The sequence below is a fragment of the Poecile atricapillus genome, chromosome 2, assembly GCF_030490865.1.
Source record: "Poecile atricapillus isolate bPoeAtr1 chromosome 2, bPoeAtr1.hap1, whole genome shotgun sequence".
In the NCBI taxonomy this organism is placed as follows: Eukaryota; Metazoa; Chordata; class Aves; order Passeriformes; family Paridae; genus Poecile; species Poecile atricapillus.
Genome location: NC_081250.1, coordinates 46,920,073 through 46,944,429, shown reverse-complemented (window position 1 = coordinate 46,944,429; position 24,357 = coordinate 46,920,073). Strand labels below are relative to the sequence as shown.

Below are 24,357 nucleotides of genomic sequence, written 5' to 3'. Positions count from 1 at the left end.
GCTGTTACTGTAGCAGTTGATGATCACAATATTTATAGGAAAAAAAAAATTCTAGATATTTATGGATTTCTCCTGTCGAGTCATTAGTTTCTAGGAAAAAAGGTAAAAATTAAAAGGCAGCAACTCTTATTAAGTAATGTCATCGCAACAGCTTGTTTGGGATGAATTGTGGGTGGAAGTACATACAGTTGTAGAGGGATGTAAATTTGGATGTTACTAGCTTTGGGCATATTTATAAGTAAATAATGAAATGGCTAAAGTCTTGAAAAAAACAGCTTAAGTATTTGCAAAGAGATGCATTCCTAAAGTTAACAAATGTTAACTAATAGCATATTTGTCAGATGCACCATTAGGTATACCCTGAAAGGTATTTTAGTAGATACTGTCAGGGTATTCTAAAGATGCTGGTACTGTTAATCACATCACCAGTAGTCCTGGTTGCCGGAGGGAGTTTCTTCAATTTGATGAATTACATTGCAAAGTGGTAGCAGAGAAACAGCCCTTAGCTTACAAACTAATTAATGAATAAAGCGTTCCTGAATTGCTTCGCTTAAATCTGTTTATTCAGCATTTCCTAGACTCATAGTTACTTAAATGACATAGAAATGCTAAAATGGTGGTCAGAATTGAAAAATGCTTTCCTCTGATTGAAATTAAGAGTAGATTAGGGAGAGAGCTTTATAATTTTTGTAAATTGAATTTGTCTGTGAAATCCAGATAACCTATTAAATATTTCAGGAAGGTTTTTCAACTGGAGTAAAACCTTAATAGCAAAGTATCTACTAGCATACAGTATTTGCAGTAGCAAAGATTGTACATATACTAAATATGAAATAGTGAGCTTTGATTATGAGATTTGATTATGATTAAAAGATGAGTTTAGAGGACTTTGAATTTTTGTTGTTGCTTTGCTTAAGATTTAAGGCCCATATTTTAAAAACAGAGGATCCCACAGCTGGAAGTAGTTTAATTGTAGAGTGTAATTTTTTTTCTCTTAAGAATTATCTCAAATTTATGTGTAGCAGTAAAGTTGTCAGACTTTCAAGGATGTTTTATACAACACTTCATCCTGTTATGTTGTTTGGGTTTTTTTTTTCCATATTGACTGTTGACTTGGGGCCTTATTCCTGAAGACATCCTTATTGCACAGAATTTCAAAATGTAGCAACCTGACTAAGCTACAGAAGCAGTTGATGCTTGCAGGTTCCATTGTTTACAATATTCTGATGTATTCCTACCTGGTCACTTTGTGGATATTTGCAAAATATGAATCAGTTTTTTGTACCTTTCACATCCTGTTGGATTGTAGTGTCTCAGCATTTGTTGTTCTCTTGGTAAGTAAAGCCAATGAATGGCTGTATTCTTCAGTATTTAATTTCCAGAATTAGAATCCTTTTTATATGCCATTCATACTGCTTTTCTTAGAATTATGCACAGGGAAAAATAGGAAATCTATCAGTTTTTACATAATAGCCCTAGTCTGCAAAAATCTTATCATATGCTTTGCTTTTTGGGTTTCTTAGGCTGGGTGAGAAAATGGCATCTGCAAGTTCAAGTACATAGTAGCTGTGTAAGTGTCTACAGCATTAGGGCTGTAGTATTCCCTTCCTGTCCCCTCCTTCATTCCCTCTCCAGTAAGGACATTAATGAGATCAAAGGGTGGTAATTTAACAGAGCTGAGCTGCATGTTTTCCATCAGAAACAGGCTTAATGCAGTCTGTTGAAAAATGCTGATTTGGTCTTACAGTGGAAGTCTATGAATTAAGCCCATTGTCTCTTGAAATATGAGTAATTAACATTAATTGCTGTGTGATTATGAAAGGTCTTCACTTTGTACTTATAATAGAATGATACTGTGAAAATGTATATGAAATTCTCCAAAATAACTGTGAATGTATTTACACTTGCTGCATTGACTTTGAATAAAACATTTACTGAAGGGAAGAATCAGATTTAAAGACATTGTTTTCTCTATGAAATAAGTGGTATGTCTGGATGTGAAATGTAATTTCCATAATAATAGACAGTTTATTTGCATCAATAAAATGCTGCATATTTGCTTTATTTGTAACCACATGAATTTGAGTTAATGAACTGTCCTGGTAACTAATACGATTGGACTTTACTGTACATTCTTACTTAACATGTGATCTGTCTTAAAACTGTTATTTTTTCATAGCTGGTGTGTGTGTGTATATGCAAATGTATTTGAGCATCTAGTCTTACTGGGAATCCTGGGAATGTTGCTGAGAAAAGAAATAATGCCTTGTGCACATGTGTAGCTATTACTCAGTAAGCAGTAACTGCAAAAGGTCTGGTCTGCTCTGTTTCTTTCCATAAAAACAAATTTTTTTTGTATGGAATATGTTTTGCTGCATTGCTGGTAGAGCTAATGTGCTTACCTGGAATTCCATCTCATATCAATACTTGCTCTTCTGAAAAAGACATTTGCAGCTTTCCATGAGAACTAATGTAAATGTCCTTAATACAAAAATAACCCCTGCAACTCCTGAACCTTTTCTAAAACATGTAAGTTCTGCTTACCTCAAGCAATTTTGGTGATATTTTTCTAGAAAGCATATAAATAGGCAAAGTTTTAAGTGAAAGGTTGAGGTCTTAATTTTCTAACTGGAACCCAGGCTTGTCTTTGAAAAACCTACTTTAGTGATGGAAGTGGAGCTGTAAAATTCTGAGGGAAGTTTGTGTGGTATAGTACCACGTCACCTGCTGTGCAAAGTGTTTATCATGAGGTCAATGTTGTTAAATTGTACCAGCAGCTAGTTTAGAATTTTTTTCAGTTGGTTTTTTTTGTGTGTTTTTCTTTTTTTTTTTTCTTTTTTTTTTTTCTTTTTTTTTTGTGGCAATTTGTTTTGTTTTGTTTTTGGGTATTTTAAATTTTATTTTTGTCTTGCCCAGCTTCACCTTTGATCTCTTTGCATACAAAACCTGAATTTTAAAATTAGGTCATAATGCAGCCCACTACAGTTAGGAAGCTTGTTGTGACCATGATAACAAGTACTGTCAGCAGCACTTCCAGGCTCTGTTTTGGAGGAATATGTGGAAAATATATCTATATATGGAATATATATATTTGGTGTATATATATGAGGGTGTGAAGTGTACATTAAATCCCCTCCCATTCCACATGAATTTAGCAGGTTTGAAAAGGTGTTTTTCTTTCTCTTATCCCTGCTGCTTTCCAGAAGCAGACAACCCTAGTCTTGTAACATGCAGCCTGAACAAATGTCCATTCACTAACTCTCAGACTATATTCTGCATCAGCATGCAGGCCTTGCTGTGTGTTTCACCAATGAACAAGCAACGTGACTCCATGTCTTCAGAGAGGCAGCAGCAGTGTCTGGGTGCCAGAAGGAGGAAGGTGTGTGCCAGTGCTCAGGGAGGGACACAGTGCTCAGCACCTTTCTGGCCACAGCTGGGTCTAAGCAGGAGGGATGGTTGTCCTCTCCACTTTGTCTGCTCCATACAGCTGATGTGAATAAGAGGGCTCTTCATTAACCATAAAGATTTTCATGGATTAAAGTCACCTAGTCTGCCAGATCTTTCTGTGGCAGAAAGCTTAGAGGGCAGCTGAGACACCTTTAGTCTAGGAGGTGCACTTTGGTCTCTCTAAATGCCTTCCCGTTATCCCTCACTCATGCATGCTTTGCTTCCATGCTAAGCTGCATATGTTAGCACTGCTCAAGCAAAATGGAGTGGTTCCTGTTCTCTCTGGATCTTGTCATGCTGAAGAGGTCAGAGACCTAGACTGTTAACCCACTGCTTTATCAGCATTTGTCTCTTCCCTTTGTCCCTCTCTTGTTGTGTACCTACATGGCAGCAGTGCAGATAGTCTTCAAATGGACAAATGGAACGTTATTGTATGCAGAGTCTGTAATTTTTTAGCAATTACAGTCTCAATTAGATTTGTGCTGGTTGTCACGGTCCATTTGGATTTCTCATATTTACAGCACAGTGTGCTCTGTAAATTAAAATTCATTTTATGAGTCCATTAGGAAAGAAAACAAACAAACATGACAAACAAGGGCCAGTCCACTTTGTACAGGCTAGTCTAACATACGAATTCACTAAATCATCATTTAAGGCATGAGGTTTTGAACTCACAAATGCTCTAGTTCATAGCTCAACTTGAAACTTCTAACTTGCACCTCTCAGCAAAATTATAATTACCTAGATAATGGTGGGAGTGTTCATCCTTCCTTTTTCATCGTGATGCTGTATCAAACCAAGAGGCATGAAAGCCTCAGCAGTCCTGCTTCAGAAGCTTTTTGGCTAAGCTGATGTGTTTTCACATTAAAGCTTGAAAGTTTGGTCTGTAGCATTTCCATGAGTTAGCAGATTCTGAAGAGGCTGCCAGACAATCAATACGCCAGGAGGTGGAGGGGATGGCTGCAGGAGACAGCGGGCTGCAGGTGAGAATGGCTGCAGGGTGACCTTAAGCCCTTTCAGGCCAGCAGGTCCTGCCTGTTGGTTGCCCTTGCTTTGACCTAGCAGCACTGCTCGTAGTGCTGCTTTAGGCCTTTTAGCATGAGTTAGTGAAAATTTGAGCAGGAGTTGAGTGAACAGTCACAGTAGGCATCATAAAAATTCTAAAAATATTTATGCTTATTAAAAAAAACACTTTTAACTGTTGATAACTGAAATGTGTGCATTAGATGCTGGTGGGTCAGCTTGAGTGATGCAAGAAGTAAGTGGAAACGTTGCTTAGTGCTGAGTACCACAGAAAATTTTTAAAGACCTGGCTGTGGAGGTTAATGCAGATGTTCCTATTCTGTTTGCTGGGGTCTTGAGTACCTTCTGTGCATCTCTGAAGTAGTGCAATTACTGCAGTGGACACGATTTCATGTTCAGTTATTTAAATATTTGAGTAACTTCGCACCTTTTGTTTCCTTTACAGCTGTTTTTGCAGGAGTCCTACATTGGTAAGGTTAATTTTATTGCTTCAGAGTAATATAGTATTTTAAAATAATAAAAATATTTTATTTGTAGAGAAGATATTGGAATAAGTTATATTTAGAGCATTCTTCTCAAGACTAAATTATCTTTGAGCTGAATAATTCTGTTCTTGTGAAGCTGACATGGGAGGTTTCTTAAGTCTGTTCAGAGAAGAGTGAAGCCTGCTTTTCAAGTGAAAAATACAAATACATTAAAAATGTAGAATACCTTACAGTTTTATATATAATACATAGCATTATAGTATTATTGCTAATGCCATAATAGAATTTAATATTCTGTGTTCATACTTTCTCAATTTAAAATTATCTGAACAGATGAGGGTATTTGTGTAATATAGGTGTAAACTACAATAGCAGTTTGTAAGTAAACTTTGGGTGTTCATTGAATGTTCTTTGGCATCTATGACTTAGTACGTATTCTAAACCTCTTTATTCCATTTTAATTGTTATTATTTTTTGGCAGGTGTCACATAACAACTCTTTTTGAAAATGACCGTCATTTTTCTCACCTGTCAACACTAGAAAGAGAAATGGCTTTCCGCACGGAAATGGTTAGATTATGTTTCAGTGTTTGGAAAACTTCTGTCTGTAACCTGATCATGGGCTTTCCAAAATTTCCTAATGCATTCTGCATAAGTATACATATTGATCTCTTAGAACTATTATGCATTACACTTTTATGTGCAGAGTATTTGTGTGACTTGCAGCCAATCCCTCTGTATGTATCAGTTCACAGTTCACTTAAAATATTATCTAAAAGTATGGTTCTGGAGAACCCAAAATACCAAACGGCAAGTACCTTGTACCTTGCTTTCAATTATGGTCTTCTTATGCAGCCTGTTTTTCTAAATATTTTTTCAGTTAATGTATGTTAGCATATATACACACACACACGCACACCTTTTGTCTGCTTTTATTGTGTGAACTGTGGAACACTATGTAATGCATAATTAGCAGCTCAAACTGGCAAGTATGCCATGAAACAAAGTGGAAGGAAACCCACATTGCTTGTTTTGGTGGCAGTAATAGATTTGAAAAGCTGGATGATCATCTTTAATAAGCCTGTCCTGTTTGTTGCATTGCAAAATTTGTTTAAAATTGAAGCTTGTATGTAGTGGTTCCTGAAGCAGAAGTGACATCTTTAATTGTAAATAATAAATCTGTTCTCCTGTAGGGTCTTTATTATTCCTACTTCAAGATCATTATTGAGGCACCATCATTTTGGAGTGGAGTATGCGCAATTATGAATGACAAACTAACTGAATATCCTTTAGTGATTAACACCTTACAAAGGTTCAATCTTTACCCAGAGGTGAGCTATTAAATATAATACCTTCTGCAAATCTTTGATTGTTTAAGTTTTTAAAAGTTATTCTGCAAAATGTGGTTTTAAAGATACAGTGACTAATGAAGTGTTGCTTAAATACTGTACTTCAATTCCAGATTTCAAATGAGTAAATTACTTCATACATTGTGATCAATTTCCAATCTTCAAGTATTTTCAATCAACTATGAAAGCTTTCTAGATCTTAGTATTTTGTGCCCAAAAGTTGCACACCAGTTCTATACCTCCTGCCTTTTTTTTTTTCTTTTCCCTGGAAGCACGTGGGTTGCTGACATTATGTACTTCAGGAAATAAGGCGTATGAAGTATCAGTAGTATGTGACAATAATGACTGCAATGATTTAGGAGGTTGCAAGGGGTTATTTTGTTTTCCATTTTGTATAGGACACAAAAAACTGACAGAACTAAGCACATCACAATTTGCAGTGGCTGTGAAATCCAGTGGTAATAGTTTACTTAGATGTTGGAGAGGAAATTCCTCTGTGGAGGACTGACTGCTGTTCTTTTTGTACATACTTAATGTTGGACTTGTTACCTGGTTAGATCACATTCCTACTCTGCTTTTTTGTCAGTAAAAAGAACAATTGTTTAAAGTACATATTTAAATATTGAGGTTTTTGCTTTTTAAGGTTTTGCCAGTGTGTCTCAAACATTTTGCCAAGGGAAGATTTCTTTGGTTAATGTATGTTTCAGCAGCAGTTTATTTTTATGAGAACCAACTAATAATGGCAGTGATTGTTGGGTACTAGCTTTTATATTCATGCTCCTGCTCTGTTGGAGCAGAGCTGCTTTCAGGAACTGTGTGTGTAAGAGTTCTTGGTGTGCATGTATTTGTACAAGTTGCATCTACTTGTTTCATTTGCTTCCTCAGTCCTTGCACTGGAAGAACTAAATGCAGTATGGATGAGCACTTTTTGTTGCTCTCTTACTTGTTTATGGTTTGCTTGGAATTTTGTTTTCTAGCTCCAGAGGGATTGCAATTCAGTTCTTGAAATGCCCCATTGTGAACCTCATTTGAAGACTAAAGAGTTATTTCCTTTAGCTGACAAAGATTTAATGACTTCAGCTATATTCTGACTTTCAAAAATCAAAGATTACTGGTGAGATGAACTTGTTTTTCAAGACTCCTCAGTATCATCCTGAAGTATGACCAAGGATGAATTCAAAACAAGAACAATCAGATATAGTGGCTGACATTCTGCAGTAACACTAGGTTGATTACAGTATAAAATCTGTAGGTTTGTCTGTTCATACAGTTTTCTAGGATTATACTGGCTTGCAGAAATTGGTGATAAGGTATGAATTCGTTCATCTTTTCTATGCCTGTGTGGGCATGCAGAGCAGACAAATAGTCTCCTCTGCTCCTTTCAGTCATTCACTGCTTAATGTCTAGCCTTCCAGTAAATAGTGCTTTGGGGTTTTCTTTTTAAAGTATTTCTTGAGTACTCCTGTTTCCACATAACTGTATTTATGAAACTGTCAATTGGTGCAACTTGACATTTGAAATACATTGTCCAAATTTGTAGAATTTTCTTACAATTATAATGGATCTGGGTGGTGAGAAGATGCTTGTAGATTTATTTGTTGGCAGTAAAATTCTTCCTTCAGATGCTCAGTATCCAGTCATGCTTCCTGAAAGTGTTTCGTTTCCTGTTCGATATTTTGGGATCTTTCCAGCTCTTTCAGCCCATTAGTAGCACTAAGGCTAAATTATAATAAAATGTTTGTTTGTTTAGTGGATATTAAAATTAAATTCATCAAAATCAATCTGGAAATCCCATTGCTAAATAGAATGTTAAATTAATTAAGAAAAGTAAAACAATTCACTTGCATGCACAGCCAGTACTAGCCTTAAAAACTTCAAAAAAAGGAAAGTAAAGTAAAACGAGTCTGTAGCTAATCAGTACGTCATTTATGTGAATTATACATATAAATGTTAAAAAAAAACTATTGAAAGCAACAAGGTAGTCCTTGTAGCTATACAATGTTATAATCCAAATAAAGTTGATTTTCCAAGTATTTGCTCCATACTCAGGTTGTTCTAGTAATTGTGGTGTTTTCATTTCTGATGAAAAATGAGAGAGAGATAATGTGTTCGTTTCTGTGGTGGAAAGATAATATGTTAAGTTTGCTCTCTGGATGTTCATTGTTATGGAACAGTTGATATTTCTGTGTGTGGTGGTGATAATGAAAATGTGAGTTGAAATGAGGAGTGTGTTGCAAAGATCCATGTAATTTGCTTTAAAGTGTACACTCAAAGGCAGCTAATGAAAGGGCTTGACTTTTCTCCATGTTCTTTTACAGCAAAGGACTGGCCTTGTCCACAGAGCTCTCCAGGGTCTGAAAGCTAGGCTTTTGTATCCTGGGTTCTGTGTTTTCTGCCTTATCTGATACAGAACAGTAGAAATTCCAGAAACATCACCTTGCTCTGACTGACCTAGCAATTTTGTACTGCTTACTGATTTGTTTCCATTTTTATGCCCATGTTAACTGTTTCATGTGAAGGAGCTTTCAGCAAAAAATGTTTTGGTTTTTTTTTTGCTTGATGTACCTAGCCTGATACCTTTTTAGGGAGTATTCACTTGTAAAATCTTCAGCAGACACAGGCACTTGTGGCATAAACAAGTTAAATGGTTAGGTTGATAAAAAAATCGTTGAATTTTTTTTTTTTTTTTTTTTTTTTTTTTTTGGTGCAATATTGGTTTGGAAAGAATGCATTTTATGCTTGGGTAATGTCAGCTTCAGGGCTGGTAGTGCAAATATGCCATACAGATGTCCCTAGCAAAGCACATCCAGGTGATGAGAAGAAAGACAGTGATTTGGTTCTTCAGGCCTATTCATGTCTGTCTGGAGATGGGGCAGGTGTCTGGTTCATGTATGCACATGTGCACTGTCAGAACCACAGGGCACAGGTATTTAGAAAGCTTCCAGGAGTTCAGGATATTGTACTTTGTAAGGCACAATGTTGAGGCATGGAGTCTTGGTCTGGGAAGATGATATTTTATAGGATTTACCTTGCGAGGGTGTGAAGGCCACAGATGAAGTCAGCCATGATGATTGGAGCTTTGATATTAAAAATTAATTAATTTTAGAATGTCAGAACAGCTGAGGTTAGACAGGCTGTCCGAAGATCATCTAGTCTCAACACTGCTGAAGCCAGGGTGAAGTAGAGCAGGTTGCTCAGGGTCAACTCCAGTTTCAATTTGAATATACTCCACCTCTGTACAGGCTGTTCCAGTGTTTGACCACTCCCAAATTAAAAAAGTTCTTTTCCTATGTATAAGTAAAATTTATTGTATTTGAATTTATGCTCATGTCTTATCTCATGTCTACCAAAAAGAGTCTGTCTCAGTCATCTTTATTCTATGTCCTTCTTGTCTGGGCAGCCCAGAACTGGGCTCAGCACTGCAAATACAGTCTTAGCAGTGCTGAAGAGAAAGTCGCCTTTCTTGTCCCAGTGACATACAGCTGAAGATATATTTGTCTTTTTTGCATCAGGGGCTTATTGCTGGCTCAAGTATAAATTATCTACCAAAACCCACAGGTCCTCTTCTGCAAAACTGCTTTCTAGGTGGTCAGATTCCAGCTGTACTGGTGGTGCACAGTGATGGTCATCCCCAGTGCAGGACTTTGCATTTCTCTGTTGGGAAGATTCCTGTTGGCCCATTTATCCTGTCTTTTGATGTCCCTCCCAAAGGCAGCACAAGGATCAGTCACTCCTTCCAGTGTTTATCCTGCAGACTTGCTGAGGATGTTCCCTTGTGCCATCATCTATTCTTAAAATGTAGAACAGATTGGCACCAGATTAAAAAAATATGCACAGCTGTCTCCTTATCGATCAAGACAGTCATCTCAGAACGTTATAAGGCTGAGCAGGTGTGATTTCACCTTTGTAAATCCATAATGATTGCTTCAAATCAATTTTTGTTGTCCTTTGTATATTTGGAAGTGGTTTCCAGGAGGATTTACATTTACATTCTCACACGCATTGTCTGTTTTTCCTTCTTGCCCTTCTTGAAGATAGAAGTGACATAAAGAGTTTTATTAATTGTATGGGGAACGAGAAGAGAGAATCATCTTTCTTATATATGTTCTCTGTGACACAGGGCCAAGGCAGCTAATACTGCAGTGGTGAAACATATTGTCAGTCTGGGAACACTTGGGTTATAACTTTCTGCAGCAGCTCAACTGGAATGGCCACATTACTCATTTATGAACTGTATAAAGTCAGTTATATCCTGACAGAATAGCTTGGTAATGTTATTAACTAATGACTTTGCTATGAGATGAGTTGTCATTTTTGCTGTGTGAAGTACTGATGTTTTCTGTGTCAGGTGTTGAGATTTAATTGAGTTGTTGTTATAGGAACATTACAGCCTTTGCATGGAAAATGGAAATGCTCTCTTACATTGCATCTGGAAGCCCTTTGTAATGCATGTTTAAAATTAGCCTTTCAAAATTCAACAGACTAAAAATCCTAAAGATTTGGTCCACTAATATTCTTTCCAGGTGGAAAAAAAAATGATTGGCTTGAATGGGTTCAGTTTGGTCAACTGTCCTCTATCAACAACATCTGTGATATTAATATCTGATAAACATAAATACTCAAATGAGGAACCTTCCAGACAATGTAAGACATAGGGATTTTTTTTTTCTGAATACTGCAGCTTGATGCTTGAAATTATTTCTGTTATAAAGCATCTAAATATCAATAGACATAATTTTAGTCTGTTAATGAGCACTTGGTCTGTTCAATAACTCTAGGAAATTGTGGTCAAAAGTACTAAGTTGCTGATGAGATAAATGCTGTGTTTGAAAATGAACCTGGGTGAGAGCCAGCTGTCATGAGAGGTTAGTCTGGGCAGAAACTTCTAATCCTGTTTTCCCCCTAGGTGGTCCTTGCCAGCTGGTACCGCATGTATACCACCATTATGGATTTCCTTGGTGTATCAACAAAGACATGTTGGACTGTAAACAGAGGAAAGGGGCTTAGTCCTGTTGAAAGCTGTGAAGGTAAATTCTGTTTTTTTCATGGTTCCTCCTTGGAAGCATACAATTGTGGCTTTCTTTATTTCAGAAATAATAAATATTCCTCTTAATTTCCTCTTTTCGAGGGTGAAAATGTGGGTTTTGCTTATTAGGTATAACTCCTCCTGCCTAGATTGAACTCTTGTTCTGGGCTTCAAAACTTCACAGTTAAGGTCTGAGCCTTCATAATGTTGGATTGTTACAAAGAATAATATGTTTTAAGTGCAATTGGAAGCCTACTGTACATGTATTAATTTTTTGTGACTTCTGAAGGATCCCAAATACATTATTTCCTCCCTCAATTTTGGAGACTTTTTAGAGAAATCTTACATAGTGATGCTGCTAAGAATCCTCTTCCTCTCATGAGCTACTATTCAGCCTAAGAATTTCAACCTTATACCTTGATTTTGACACCAAAGCAAGGACATTGCCACTTTTTTTCTTTTTTTTTCCCCCACGTTTGAAATACTGGCTTGTCAGGTAAGTATTAAACAATAAAAGTACCTTACCAAGAAGTGCTTTTGAGGTGTTCTACAGTCAGTTCAAGCTGAATAATAGATGGTAGTTTGTGAAGTTGTTTCATTTTATCATTTAGAATGCCTTTGTGTGATGACAGGGTAGTATTTTTCCTTTGCACAAAGGCTGTAAGAACTTCAGTGCTTGAATGGTTCACTTTCTCTAATTTTGTTAGAGGCAGTAAGCAGTGTACAACCTTTCATTCCTGTTTTTCATAAAAACAAAACCAACAGGAGCACCAGCTATTGAGACTGCTGTGTTTGGTGAGCGAATCATCATCTTACTTTAGAAAACTGTCTTGCTGTATTTTCAGCAGTGGGGAATAATCAGTTCTGCATATGAAACTATTAAGTTTTGCTGCCATTCACTTTAATGAATAAGGCTTTTTATGTTGTATTGCTGAAATGATTAGAGCCAGGAGGGTTTAAAGAAATAGCGGGAAAGAGAATAACAGCAGAAGAGTGAGCGCAGAAGTGTCTTGTTAATGAATAAATTGAAAGACTTGCATTACTGGAAAAAACCTTGGTTTATAATGAAACAAAGAAAGCAAAAAGCATTGTGTACGATATGTTTAAAGATGGATTTACTTCTGCAAGAGATGTGAAAGGCTAGGATTAAAAAACCTGTTATAAAAAAGCTCTATGAAGTCAAAATGTTGTGTAGAGAATATTCTCAGCAGTACTTCTATCTTCTAAACCGTTCAGGTTTTTCTCTGGCGTTAATGCATCCCTCTTGGCTTACTCTGTCACTGACTGCCCCAGTGTTACATCTACCCCTGCTCTTCCTGGATTTTTTCAAAGCTGTGGTTTCCTGACTGAACCTTTACAATGGTCTTAATGACATCTGTATTCTTTTTGTCTCTTTCTGTAGATACACTGAGATGTTATACTGATAGTTTATATATAATATAAACAGATTAAGATAGTATACTGATTGTGTGGTGCTTTATAACCAATGTGGCCTTTCTTCTATATTTGACAACATATATTAACTGTTTTTTTGTTAGGGTTGGGAGACCCTGCTTCCTTTTATGTTGCTGTGATTTTTCTATTGAACGGATTCATGATGTCACTGTTCTTCATATACGGTACATATCTCAGGTAAGGCCGTAGAGACTGGGCTATTTAGTTGGTATTAGCTGCCAGTTTTTAGAGAAAACTTGAAAAAGTCAATGTTAAAATATTTTTATGGGATATTGATTATTTGTTTGTACAGCCTTAGTGCTTTTTTTTTTTTTTTTACATAGATGTTGTCAATAAAAACTAACAGAAAAAGTGAAGCTTTTTGCTTGAAATAATAATGATGCTGGAAAAAAATATGGAAAATTTCATTGAGGTAGTATCTTATTGATACCACTGGGTTGTGGATAAAACTAGATCCTGTGTGTGTTTTAAACAGCTTTTGACATATTTCTGCTCTTAGAATTATCACTGTAACTAATTTTTAAACATGAGTTGAATGACTGTGTACTTTTAACCAAGACTGGTGTTTTCCCAGTGCTTTGCTTCAAGTCATATTTGCATGTATTTCCATTTTAACTTAACTGAGAAGGCAAAAAAATGCATTCTTTTGGACAAATCGTATGTACTTCCCTTTTTCTATAAATTTGTGTTTTCAGTATCTGTCCTTACATTTCAGGAGCTGTTATACATTTTCATACAAAAATAGATTCCACATTCAGCAGAAAAGCAGAAGTGGAAATACATTTTCTGTTTATGTCTGTTTTCATGTGTTGGTTTTGCCAAAAAGTGAAAGGCAGCTCTGTTTTCCTCTGAGAGATGTGATTGGTTTTCCTCTCCTTCATTTTCTGTCTTCATTGTCATGGGTTTTCTTCTTTCTCTCTCTCAAGCATGGGCTGATAGTTAAAATAAGGAATAGCCCAGGGCAGACACTGTCAGTAAAAGGAGGAACTTGCCTAGTGCATGTTTTGAGGAAGTAGGTAAACTTTGAATATTTGTGTTATTAACTTGTAATATTTCTCTTGAGGGCATTATGCAGAAATTCACATTTTATATATGAATGTCATTGCAAAATCAATGAGCTCTTTATTTCTCACTACTTTCTTTAGAAAGCATAGACCTTGAGTTTTGTTTCTGGTTTGGGGTGTTTTTTGGCAAATTTTTGTTTTGTTTCTGGGACTAACATTTTTAATGTTAAGCATGTTATTTTTTTGTAATTTTGCATTTTAGTGTTAAAGCTTTTTGAATTTATGGGATGTAAGGTTGAGTTTTATGTGCAAGAATGCACAATTCCTGGAGTTTGTTTTAGCACTTGGTATCTTTAATCCTTGTATTTTGTACCCAGAACCTACTGATTCTGTTTGACTTGCATATTAGTGATGGGTGAAGGATCTGAGAGGATTTGAAGGGTTATTTTTTTGTGGGTTTTTTTTTTTGTGTGTGGTTGTTTTTTTGTGGTTGTTGTTGTTTGGTTAGGTTTTTTTTAAAGAATCTTAGCAGTTGTCTGCTGCTTTTATTTAGTAGCAAAAATCTGTCATTCAGAGTAGTAGTGAACTTGTGTGCACAAAAATGTTCTTTGCTTTGTGTCACATAACTTGAGTAATTACAAATCTGTTCAAACAAAGAGGAACCTTATCTATTGCTCTTTTGAAATGGGAAAAAATCTGGGTCGTATCTTTGAGTTTACTTTAGCTATTTATTCAATAGGTGAATTTGATTCATATGGAAATGTAAAAAATTCTTAAGTCAAGGGCTTAAAAAGCTTCCTGATGTTAACATTGCAGTATTTCACATAAAAATTAAGTTGTATCTTGCATTGACCATATAATGAGTTAATTTTTAAATATATTTTTTGAATGTACTTGATTTGATTACCCTAAATTTATCTTTAGATCCAGACCAAAATTTCCTGTTGGGTGATTGAGTATGTAGATTCTGAAATGCACTGCTCAGCATCTTAGGGAAGAAGTATTGCATTTATATTGCCCGGTTTTTAAAAGCACTGGATGCAATGATCTAAACTGAAATTTGTGAGCAGTGGAGTAACTGTTTTCCAAGTAACATTAAAATTGGTGATCTGCAGAAAAGTGTTGATGTATGAAGGACTGGTTTGCTCTGAAATAAACACTGTCTGACTAACTAGTATTGTAATATTATATATACTCTGTTGATTGCTTTCCCGTGATGCTTGAAAGCTTTCCTCCTTTCCCCCCCAATAAACTTAGCTGTATACAAGTGCTGCTTCACATTTTTTAAGCAACATTGACCATTATAAGATTTTTTTGTACCTATTTTTCTTCTTTTCACAGTGGGAGTCGTCTAGGAGGCCTTGTTACCGTGTTGTGTTTCTTTTTCAATCATGGAGAGGTAGGTTTCCCTCTCCCAGCACTCCTTTTTTCTTAATTATTATTGAAGTTTAAGCTAATTCTCATTTAATTAAATGTAGTGATGTTGCTTATTTATTCGAGATTGAATTTAAATAAATTCAATTAAAATAAATGAATAAGACAATTGAAAGCAAAATAGACTATGATTGGAAAATATACAGCACAGTTCAGTGTCACTTTAGTGCTTAAAAAATCAGAAAGGAAATATATTGTAAATTGGTCCACTTAGTAGCACAATGACTTCAAGTTTCAAAACATCAGAATGCTGTCTTTTCATGCTCGCTCCACGTATAACTGGGCGATGTGTACCATATGAGTAAGCTTCAGAAACTTCTTTAAATTGCTATGTATTTTACTGGAAATTCATCAGTACAAAGAAAAGTGCAAAGAAACATCTGTATTACTTATATACTATACCCAAGATGCACAGAATTTAGAAATAGTGTATTTATATAAAGGATTCCAATGCTAAACTTAAGTAAGCTGCATCACAGGAAGGAAGAAGAAAATAAACTGTCACTTAAAACATCTCCTGGTTTTCCCAGTTAATGCTGTTCGTGTCATTGTTTTATATTTCAAAAGCAAATTCATAGCTTGCCTTCTACTTCTCTTGGGTGTTCAGTTTTTTTGGTTTTGTTGGGTTTTTTGGTGGTTTTTTTTTGTTTTTCTTAGTGCTCATTTTATGAATGGAAATGTGTAAAGATCTTATAAATGGAAACTAACTACCTTCTGGTTTAGTTTAGTGTTGAATTTATGTTTTGCTTTCTTATTTTACTGAGCTGAACTTGGTAGAGAACACTGAGTTTTAAGAACATGTATTGTACATAACAGAATTAAAGATGCTTCCATTCACAGAAAGCTTTGACAGTTTTCTTATAAAACAAAAATCTGTGTGATGAAATAGCTATTTTATTTTCAAGTTTCATTTGAAATGTCTTTTCTTTAAATGTTCCCATGTATGCATGGGGGATATATAATGAATTTAAGCATTTAAGAATTTAAGCATATTAAAGCATTGTCAAGCATGGATGTTGAAGTGCTTGGGTTAGAACAGGTGGACATTAGAGTTGCTAAATTTTTTTTTGTGCTCTGCAAGTGAAAATACAACATTTTATGTGAATTTCTGTTCTTAATGTTGTGAAATAATAATAATAAGTTGTGAAATAATAATAAGAATAAGTGAAATGATGTTTCATCCTTTGCTAGTGAATACTTAAAAATGGGTACTGTTTTGCCAAGTCTGTGCAGGTGGTAAGTGTAACTTCAGAAAGAAATGTATTGAAAACTTGAAAACTTCAAGGTAGTGGTAGTAAAAAACAATTTATTTCACTAGTACAGTGCAGTTCTATCCATAGGTGACTGTAGGGGAGCTTCTCTCTCTGTGGGTGACTTGACCTGGGGAAAAAGCACAGATAATGTATTTGGGAGAATGGTGTGAAATCAGATCTGCATAGCTCTACACAGATGTAGTCTGGGCTTAGGAGGGTGTCCCTGATTCAGGCTCAACTGGATGGATTTCTGGAGAGTAATACTTGCAGAGGTGCAGAGTTGGCTTTCAGCTGGCACTTTGTGTTTGGACCGTAGCTGAATGAAATAACTTATTTGATGTTGTTGTGTATAGTATATAGTTGTGGTAGTACCTGTAGTTACAGGTGCACGGGGGCATCTCTCCTCACTGGGTGCTCTGTTGAATCCCATGCAGTGGGTGTGCCTGTGTGTGTGTAAGAATTGCCCGGCTCTTCAATACACTTGTGATTATGTGCAGATCGTCTTGTGTGGGTCAACAGTGTGTACAGTCGAGCTAGACCAGCTGCTAAAAATTTCCTTTCCTATTTGGGAAAGATAGTGCTGAGCTACAGGAGTAAGGCTGATCTGTGAGCCCTGGTATCTCAGCTCTAATGCTGTGTAAAAATACTCTCTGGCTTTGAGCTAGTGACCCTAAGGCTGTATGTTTTTGTTTGTGCTGTTCTTGTGCTACTGTGTTTTAATGATTTCAAACTTAGACAAATCTGATATATTTCCACCTGCAGCAGAGTGAGTTTACAGCCTTGATAAATCATCCACAGATGATTGAGTTTAGCATTACATTCCAAATATAGAAAATTAGCGTAGCCCACATTAGTCAATCCACTTCTAAGGTAGTGTTTCCTTTTTACGGTTGTATAGCTTATCATTTTTTCCTGTCTTATCTTCTCCAGTATCATAAGATTTGGTAAACCAAATGTTGCTGTAGTCCTGAGAAATACTCAAAATGACTACACTGCTTTAGAATAATCATGATTATAGTTATTGCTTATTAAAAAAAAATTAACTCATCACATCTGTGCAGTCAGCTGAGGATAGCACATTAATACATGTATTTATGAAAGGTTTATTTTAATGATAATTGGTGCAGCTTTTACAAAGAGTACTTCTAGATGTCAGGAACTGTGATTAATGTGATGGGTTTCTGTACTTTGCTTTTATTTTACACTATTAATTTAACATACTTGGGAAATAGCAAGACAATAAGAAAGGAATTAAATTATGTTGATTTTAGTGACTTGTTTGGTAAAACAATATTTTAAAAAAATGGTTTAAAGATTCTAGGAAGCAAAGGAAAAGGAACATCCTGGCAGCAGTATCCTACAAGGTTTTCATAGATTAATTATGGTCCATGTTGAGATGAATTACGTTTTTTTCCTGTAGTTGTAAAGAACCTACTTCTAATTTTTAATGCAAATCTCTATAGCAAATGTGAACCTGTTTTTTGTATGTCAAAGTACTCCTGTAAAGTTGTATTTGTTCTTTTATGGTGGTTAGTGCAAGCACTTTATAAAGAGCTGGGCATGAACATTGGAGACAACTGTTGTAGCTGAGCCATTTGCCACGAGGCCCATTATTTATTTGTCATGAACCCCATTAATTAAGAAATAATTGAAAAAAATATTCCATTGATTTCACTGTATTATGCTTTGCTTTATTAGGGTTAAAGAGTGGAATAAGTAAGTTATGAATAAGCAATATTGAGTCTCTATGAACTTAATTTAATGAGTTAAGTGTACTGGCCTGTTTTGGAAGGCAGCTTCAGATGTTATACTTAATGTGCTGTTACTAATAGAAATGTGAAATGTTTATAACCTAAGGAACTCTGGCATAATGAAGAATATATTGGTTTATCCTTCAAATTATCTCCCCATACACTGTCTCTGCCTAACTGTTGCAAGTCACTTCATGAATTTGGGAACGATTTACCTGGAAGAGTTGATAATTTCAGCAGAACCAGGGACAAGTAGCTGCTGTCCTGCTTTTTCCCTGGATATTCTCTAGCTGTTGAATTTCATTTTGGAAAAGAAGCGATCTATTTTAATTAAACAGTGTATATTGGGCCTCAAATGTGGAAACTACTTCCTTTTCTTTCCTCTTTTCTGCTTCCTGGCTTGTTTTTTTAACTTTCTGAGTAAAACCTCATATAGCTTGATTTTTGCTTTGTTGGAATATCTGTAGTCTTTCATTTTGAAATACAAATGCATGGTTTTATGGCAGTGTATCAGTGAATGTTACCATCTAACCCAGTTCTTATTTTTAGTGCACTCGCGTCATGTGGACTCCACCTCTCCGTGAAAGTTTCTCGTACCCATTCCTTGTGATGCAGATGTTGCTTTTGACCTATATTCTCAGGTACCTCTCAGTTTATACCGGGCCTTTACAATGCTTTAAAAAAACTGAATGTCACAGGACATTTATTTAAGTGCCTTTATTTAAACATTTATTTAAATGCCTCCATGTGCTGTAACAATGGTATCATTAACAGAGAAACTTTCCTGTGGCTGTTACATTACAGACGCTGCACCAGTAGAACTGCAGTCATATTACTCATTTATTAAAAGGAAAAACTTTGCAACTTGAAGACATGATTAACATAAAAATCAGAATTACTGTGTTGGCAAATACGTATCTAAAGTAAAAATCAGAATTTTTGGTTGATGTCCCTTCCTTCCCATGAGAAACAAGCTGATACTTCATCAATTGGTTTTGTCCCTCTTGGAGAGTGGTATGTTGGCTGCACGTAGAGTAAGCCTATGCTTTGCAACAGAGGATGCTATAGGCACCCATGAGCTAGTATGTTCTCGCAGTTTTCTATGACTAATTAACTAGTCTCATTAACTAGTTCAATGATTTAGAGCAGTCTAATTACCTTAATGCAGGGATGCTCTTGAGTTCATTAGCCCTGCTTTTCCATGATTGTTTCTGTCTTGCAACTTGATTATGTTACTGTCTTGCCTCTGTTTTAGAAAATAGCATGACCATTCATACTTAAGGGCTTTTCCACCAACTCCATTGCATCAGATTTACAATGTATTTATGATTTAGCTGAACTTAGTACTTAGAACCACCAATTTTCGTTTTTTTAGGTCATACTGATTTGTAGTTATTGATTTTTAAAGCAAAAGTATGTCACTAGTTGTCACTAGTTTGTCAAAATGCTTGTCACTAGTTTGTTGGTTTTTTCTACATGAGGAAAAGATATGTGCTCTCTAGAATTTAGTGAAATTTGAGACATGATGTATTTCAGAATTGAACCTGAATCAACACAGGATTAAATCTTTTGAATAACATTTATTTCAGGACATGGAGAATAGGCTGGGGTTTCAGTTACAGATGAGTTTCATGTATTTGTTATTGTCTCCTTCCCTAAAACATCAATCAGGATTGCTAGCAGAAAGTTGTAGAAAGTAAATATGGAAGAAATGTGAGAGAGAGGAGTTAAATCACTTTGAAATGCAGACATTCTGAAACAGTTGTGATTTCAGCTGAAATGGCAATGGTTGTGACCTGACTGTAGAGTTTTCACAAGAAGGTGAAGCACTTGAAAATTACATACTTTGGCCTGCTGTACTGCATTCTGCCAGGAGAAGACTTGTTTGGTAATCAGTGACTCATCAAATAGTTAAGGAACATTAAACAACAGAGCTTGTTGTCATGGAAACTCAAGAAAAAAAAAAGATATTCAATTTATTTGAGCAGTGTTATTTGTAGTTGATCAATATTGCTAGCTATCTTCCAAGGTAACTGTGTTCTTATTGCATTTTCTATTGTACTTTTCAATTATATGCAAACACCTGTGTAATTGTACTTACTGATGCCTATTCTGTCTCTTTTTCCCAAGGATTCCGAGTATTAATACAGGAAGCTTGATTGCACTGTGTGTTTCTAATATCTTTTTCATGCTTCCCTGGCAGTTTGCTCAGTTTGTTCTTCTAACTCAGGTAAGCCCATATTTACCTCTAAATAGCCTCTTTGTCTAACCTGGACAAATCAACTGTTTTCCATAGACAGCCATTGAATTCACAGCTATACAGAGCTTTCTTTTTAGCCAGATTTCATTCTTGCTGTCAGGAAAGATTCTCACCATTTATCACATCAATATTTTTCTAGTCTTGAGGTTAAAAGTTGACAATTTACACTACTTTCCATTTGGTCCCCAGGACTGAAAATACTTACTTTTCCCATATAAGCAGCCTCTAGACTGAGATCAGAACATCAGTACAAAAACAAAAACTTCGTATTTTAAAGCACAAAAATAAAAAAAACATTGATCTTGCATCTCTTTAGGCTGTTACAAATTTTTTAAATGTACCAGTGTTTGCATGGCATGTAATATCTGGCATGATTTTGCATGATTTCCTATATAATTTTGATGAGTCTGTGAGTAGTGCTGTAGTCTGAGATTTTGGATAGTTGAGGTAGCTGTAGTTAGCATTGAAATCTAGTGAATGCTGATTGGAACAGTAGGATACTGTCACACAGTAAGTCACACAGCAACTTCCTTAGTGTTTGAAGTGGTTGAAATGTAGCCATTTGACTGAAATTCATCTGTGTCTCCAGACCTTTTCACTTCTCTGCCTTACTTGAAGCAGATGTTGCCTGGTTTGAGTTGATAGCTTTAAACAATATAAGCTGCAGTCTGCAAGTTTTCTATCTGCGTAAGGGAAAATCAATAAATTCTGTAAAATATTGAGAGAAACTTGTCACTGTAACCTGTGTGAAATGCTGAGCCTGAAATTTGAAAATTCAGGTTAATTTCATAATTTCATTAATTTCCCATGTGACTTTTAAGAAGCTGTGTCTAATCAATAAGTCTTATTTTCCTCAGCAGCAAATTGTGGCTATTTCCATATTTTGCTGAAAACTTAAAATTAATGATTAATTATTTTGTGGTTTTGACTGATACATTTTGGGTGTTTTGGTTGGTTTGGGTTTTTTTTCCATTTTTGTTTTGTTTGGTTAATTTGGTTTGATTTACTTTGTTTGGGTTTCTGTTTGTTTGGTTTGCAATTTGTTGTGTTTGGTTTTTTTTTTTTTAATTTTGTTTTAAGTTAAAAGACAAAAGGTAGTGTGTTAGTGCTGTATTTTGGTGACTTGCGTTCTTATAAAGTTGAATACTTATTTCTTAAATATTTAACTATATTTGATAATTCTCATTTAGGGCACCAGAACAGGATTTTTGAAAGAAATAATTATGAAACGCCTAAGTACTTAGCAAAAAGTAGCAATAAAAGTTAATGATTGTTTGAATAATCTTTTCTTATGCATGAAGGAGTACACAAGTGCAAATTGTTTTAACTTCCCTTTCACTTTTGATTTTAGATAGCTTCATTATTTGCGGTGTGTATTATGGGTTATATTGACTCCAGCAAATTACAGAAGATACTATCTGCTCATATGGTAATGCTTTTTAAAAAAAAACTTAAGTCCCCTCAAACAGGTCAAAGCATGAAAAGAGACCATTTGTCTGAAGTGTTTTCCTTAGTTGTGCAAAGGTTGAAAACATGCAGTGATAAGGGAGGGAGGGGTCTGGATTTGAACTAAAATTGGGTTTTGAAAACTGCTTTAGTCTTGACCATGCAAAGATCTCATGGTTTAACTGTTTGGGGAGATACTTAGAAAGGAGGACAAGAAAATAAACTGTTAAGTTGAAAACCATTTTTTCTTTTTTTTTTTTTTTCAAATCTGGGTGAGAAAGTCAAGAAAAGAAAGGAAATGATAAGTAAAAGATGTGTAAGTTTCTGCATAATACCTGATTTTAATTTTTTTAATTGAGATAATAATCAAGTTTTGTTTTTGAAGTGAGATTACAGTTTTAAATATAAAGGAAGAAGTAGACAAGTTGTTCTAAGAAATGTGATGGTGTTGACTTTTTTTTTTTTTTTTTTTTTTGCTAAAGTTGGCTATGCTAACTCAGTGGGCAAAAAGGGAATATTTCCCCAGAAAAGAAACCAAATTATATTTCATATGTTTTCAATTATTTTTTTGAAATACTGTAAATGATAAACTAAAGGTAGTGGTAAGTTCTGTGCTACTCATTAGTTGCATGAAGCAGGGACAGAATAAGCAGATTTATTTAGTAGTTTTTTGACAGAAGCAGGATGACACACTTAAGCTTTCTGGCTTATGTCAATAGCTGTATCATAATTTAAGTGCTGAAGTGCCATAAATAGCCTATTTTCAGATAGATAAACAGTCATGTTATATTACAGAGACAGCTTAGTGAGTCTGGGTAAACTGCCAGTCTCTATTGTGGTGTTTCCAATTTTTGCCTCCCTCCTACCTTCCTCATTCTGTGGAAAATGAAAGTCTTAACTATGTGAAGAGGGGAGTAGAAAAGTCTGCAAATTACTATGTTATTTTTCCTTATTTCTGTGTATAATAGAAGACAGAGCTTGCTTATTGATTTTTGCCCTTCAAGGTGGAAAATATAATTCAGATTGCTTTCTGTTAAAAAAGAGAGCACAGTAGATCAGGATGGTGGATAAAAGTTGCATTTCAGCCTTGACTTTCAAGCTCATATAATTAGGTGCATATGATCAAATTGTCATAGTTCTCTTTCTTTGACTTTGATGATGGTATTTTAAATACATGTTTGTCAGTTAGGAAGAAAGAAGACATAAAACATTCTATTCATTTTTGTTTGTCCAGAGTTCTAAAAGGTAGCAAGCAGGATGGAGAGAACTCATGCAGTAATTTAGAAAAAAATTAATATGTTAGAAATAACTTCAGAAATGTAGCTGTTGTGTTACATAAATTCATCTTTTGACCAGGCTTTGTTCTTACATACTTTTAATAAATAAATTGAGACAATAATCTACACTTGGCTATCTGCTGTCATTAAGCCCTTACAATCAGTATTTTGAGAACAAATATGCAAGTGTGAGTAACAGGCTTGCACTTTGCTGTAAAGTAGGTGTTTTTAAATTTAAAGCTGTTAACACATTAGGTAATCCTTAACTTTCCTGGTTTTAAATTGAATCATTTTTATTTTCTTCTTTCAGGTATCTCTTCTGGTGTGTTTTATTCTGATGTTCGGTAACTCAATGTTACTGACATCATATTATGCTGCATCTTTAGTAGTTATCTCGGTAAGCTGCTTAAGAAGAATCATGTGCTGTGCTAAGACTGCAGTGCTGTAGTGTTATATATTTATTGATGTAAAATATCATTGATGTATAGATAAACATTGATGTGAAAACTGCTGCATTACCAGACAGATGAGAAACCTTTCACATGAGAAGCAGAATTAAACCATAAAGATATCTGGTGAAAGGGTAAATACTTATTCAAGAAATCATGGATTTATACCAAAACCTCTTTGTAAAACAAATTCAGTTAAGACTCAGCTCTTCTACTTTTATAGTTCTCTTTTTATAAAAATGTAAAATTTACCATGTATGTAGTTTTGACCAGAGTGACCGTAAAACAAGAACATGAGCAAGGAGGAGCTTCATTTAAATGCTTCTTATTGATAATAAATCCTCTAGTGTAGAACAAATGACTAAACCATATATAACGTGGTTTAAGACTGTTTGAAACTGCTGCATCATACCACTGTGTTCACGAAATTATTCACTGAGGATTCATCATCTCACCATTCATTATCTTAATTTTTCTTTAAATTGGAAAAAACCCCACAACCTCTTTCAGTTTTGTATAGTTCCTCATAAAGGATTTATGTATGTTATAAATAGGAGGTAGTGTTGTGAACAGATCCTGTTTAGCTTACTTGAAATCATCTTAATTTCTGATTCTTTTTGTCTGTTTGTTTTTATTTTGTCAATCAGGAAGAATGTGGCAATTTCTCACTTATGCTAACAGTAAACTGCCACGGCTGCA

At 35.2% G+C, this 24,357-nt stretch overlaps 1 protein-coding gene across 2 annotated transcripts in view; it reads left to right on the top strand.

Moving 5' to 3' along the window:
* The window catches only part of DPY19L1 (dpy-19 like C-mannosyltransferase 1), a 46,874-nt gene that overhangs the window by 1,634 nt on the left and 20,883 nt on the right, over window positions 1-24,357 (top strand). The window contains exons 3-12 of one of the 2 annotated variants that reach the window (XM_058833187.1): window positions 4,916-4,940; window positions 5,437-5,524; window positions 6,148-6,285; window positions 11,210-11,330; window positions 12,868-12,961; window positions 15,130-15,187; window positions 18,776-18,867; window positions 20,357-20,456; window positions 21,838-21,915; window positions 23,520-23,606. In XM_058833187.1, the coding sequence (XP_058689170.1) occupies window positions 4,916-4,940; window positions 5,437-5,524; window positions 6,148-6,285; window positions 11,210-11,330; window positions 12,868-12,961; window positions 15,130-15,187; window positions 18,776-18,867; window positions 20,357-20,456; window positions 21,838-21,915; window positions 23,520-23,606 (881 nt within the window). The remainder of the gene's footprint in view (window positions 1-4,915; window positions 4,941-5,436; window positions 5,525-6,147; window positions 6,286-11,209; window positions 11,331-12,867; window positions 12,962-15,129; window positions 15,188-18,775; window positions 18,868-20,356; window positions 20,457-21,837; window positions 21,916-23,519; window positions 23,607-24,357) is intronic. The other variant, XM_058833188.1, reaches the window with a different exon arrangement.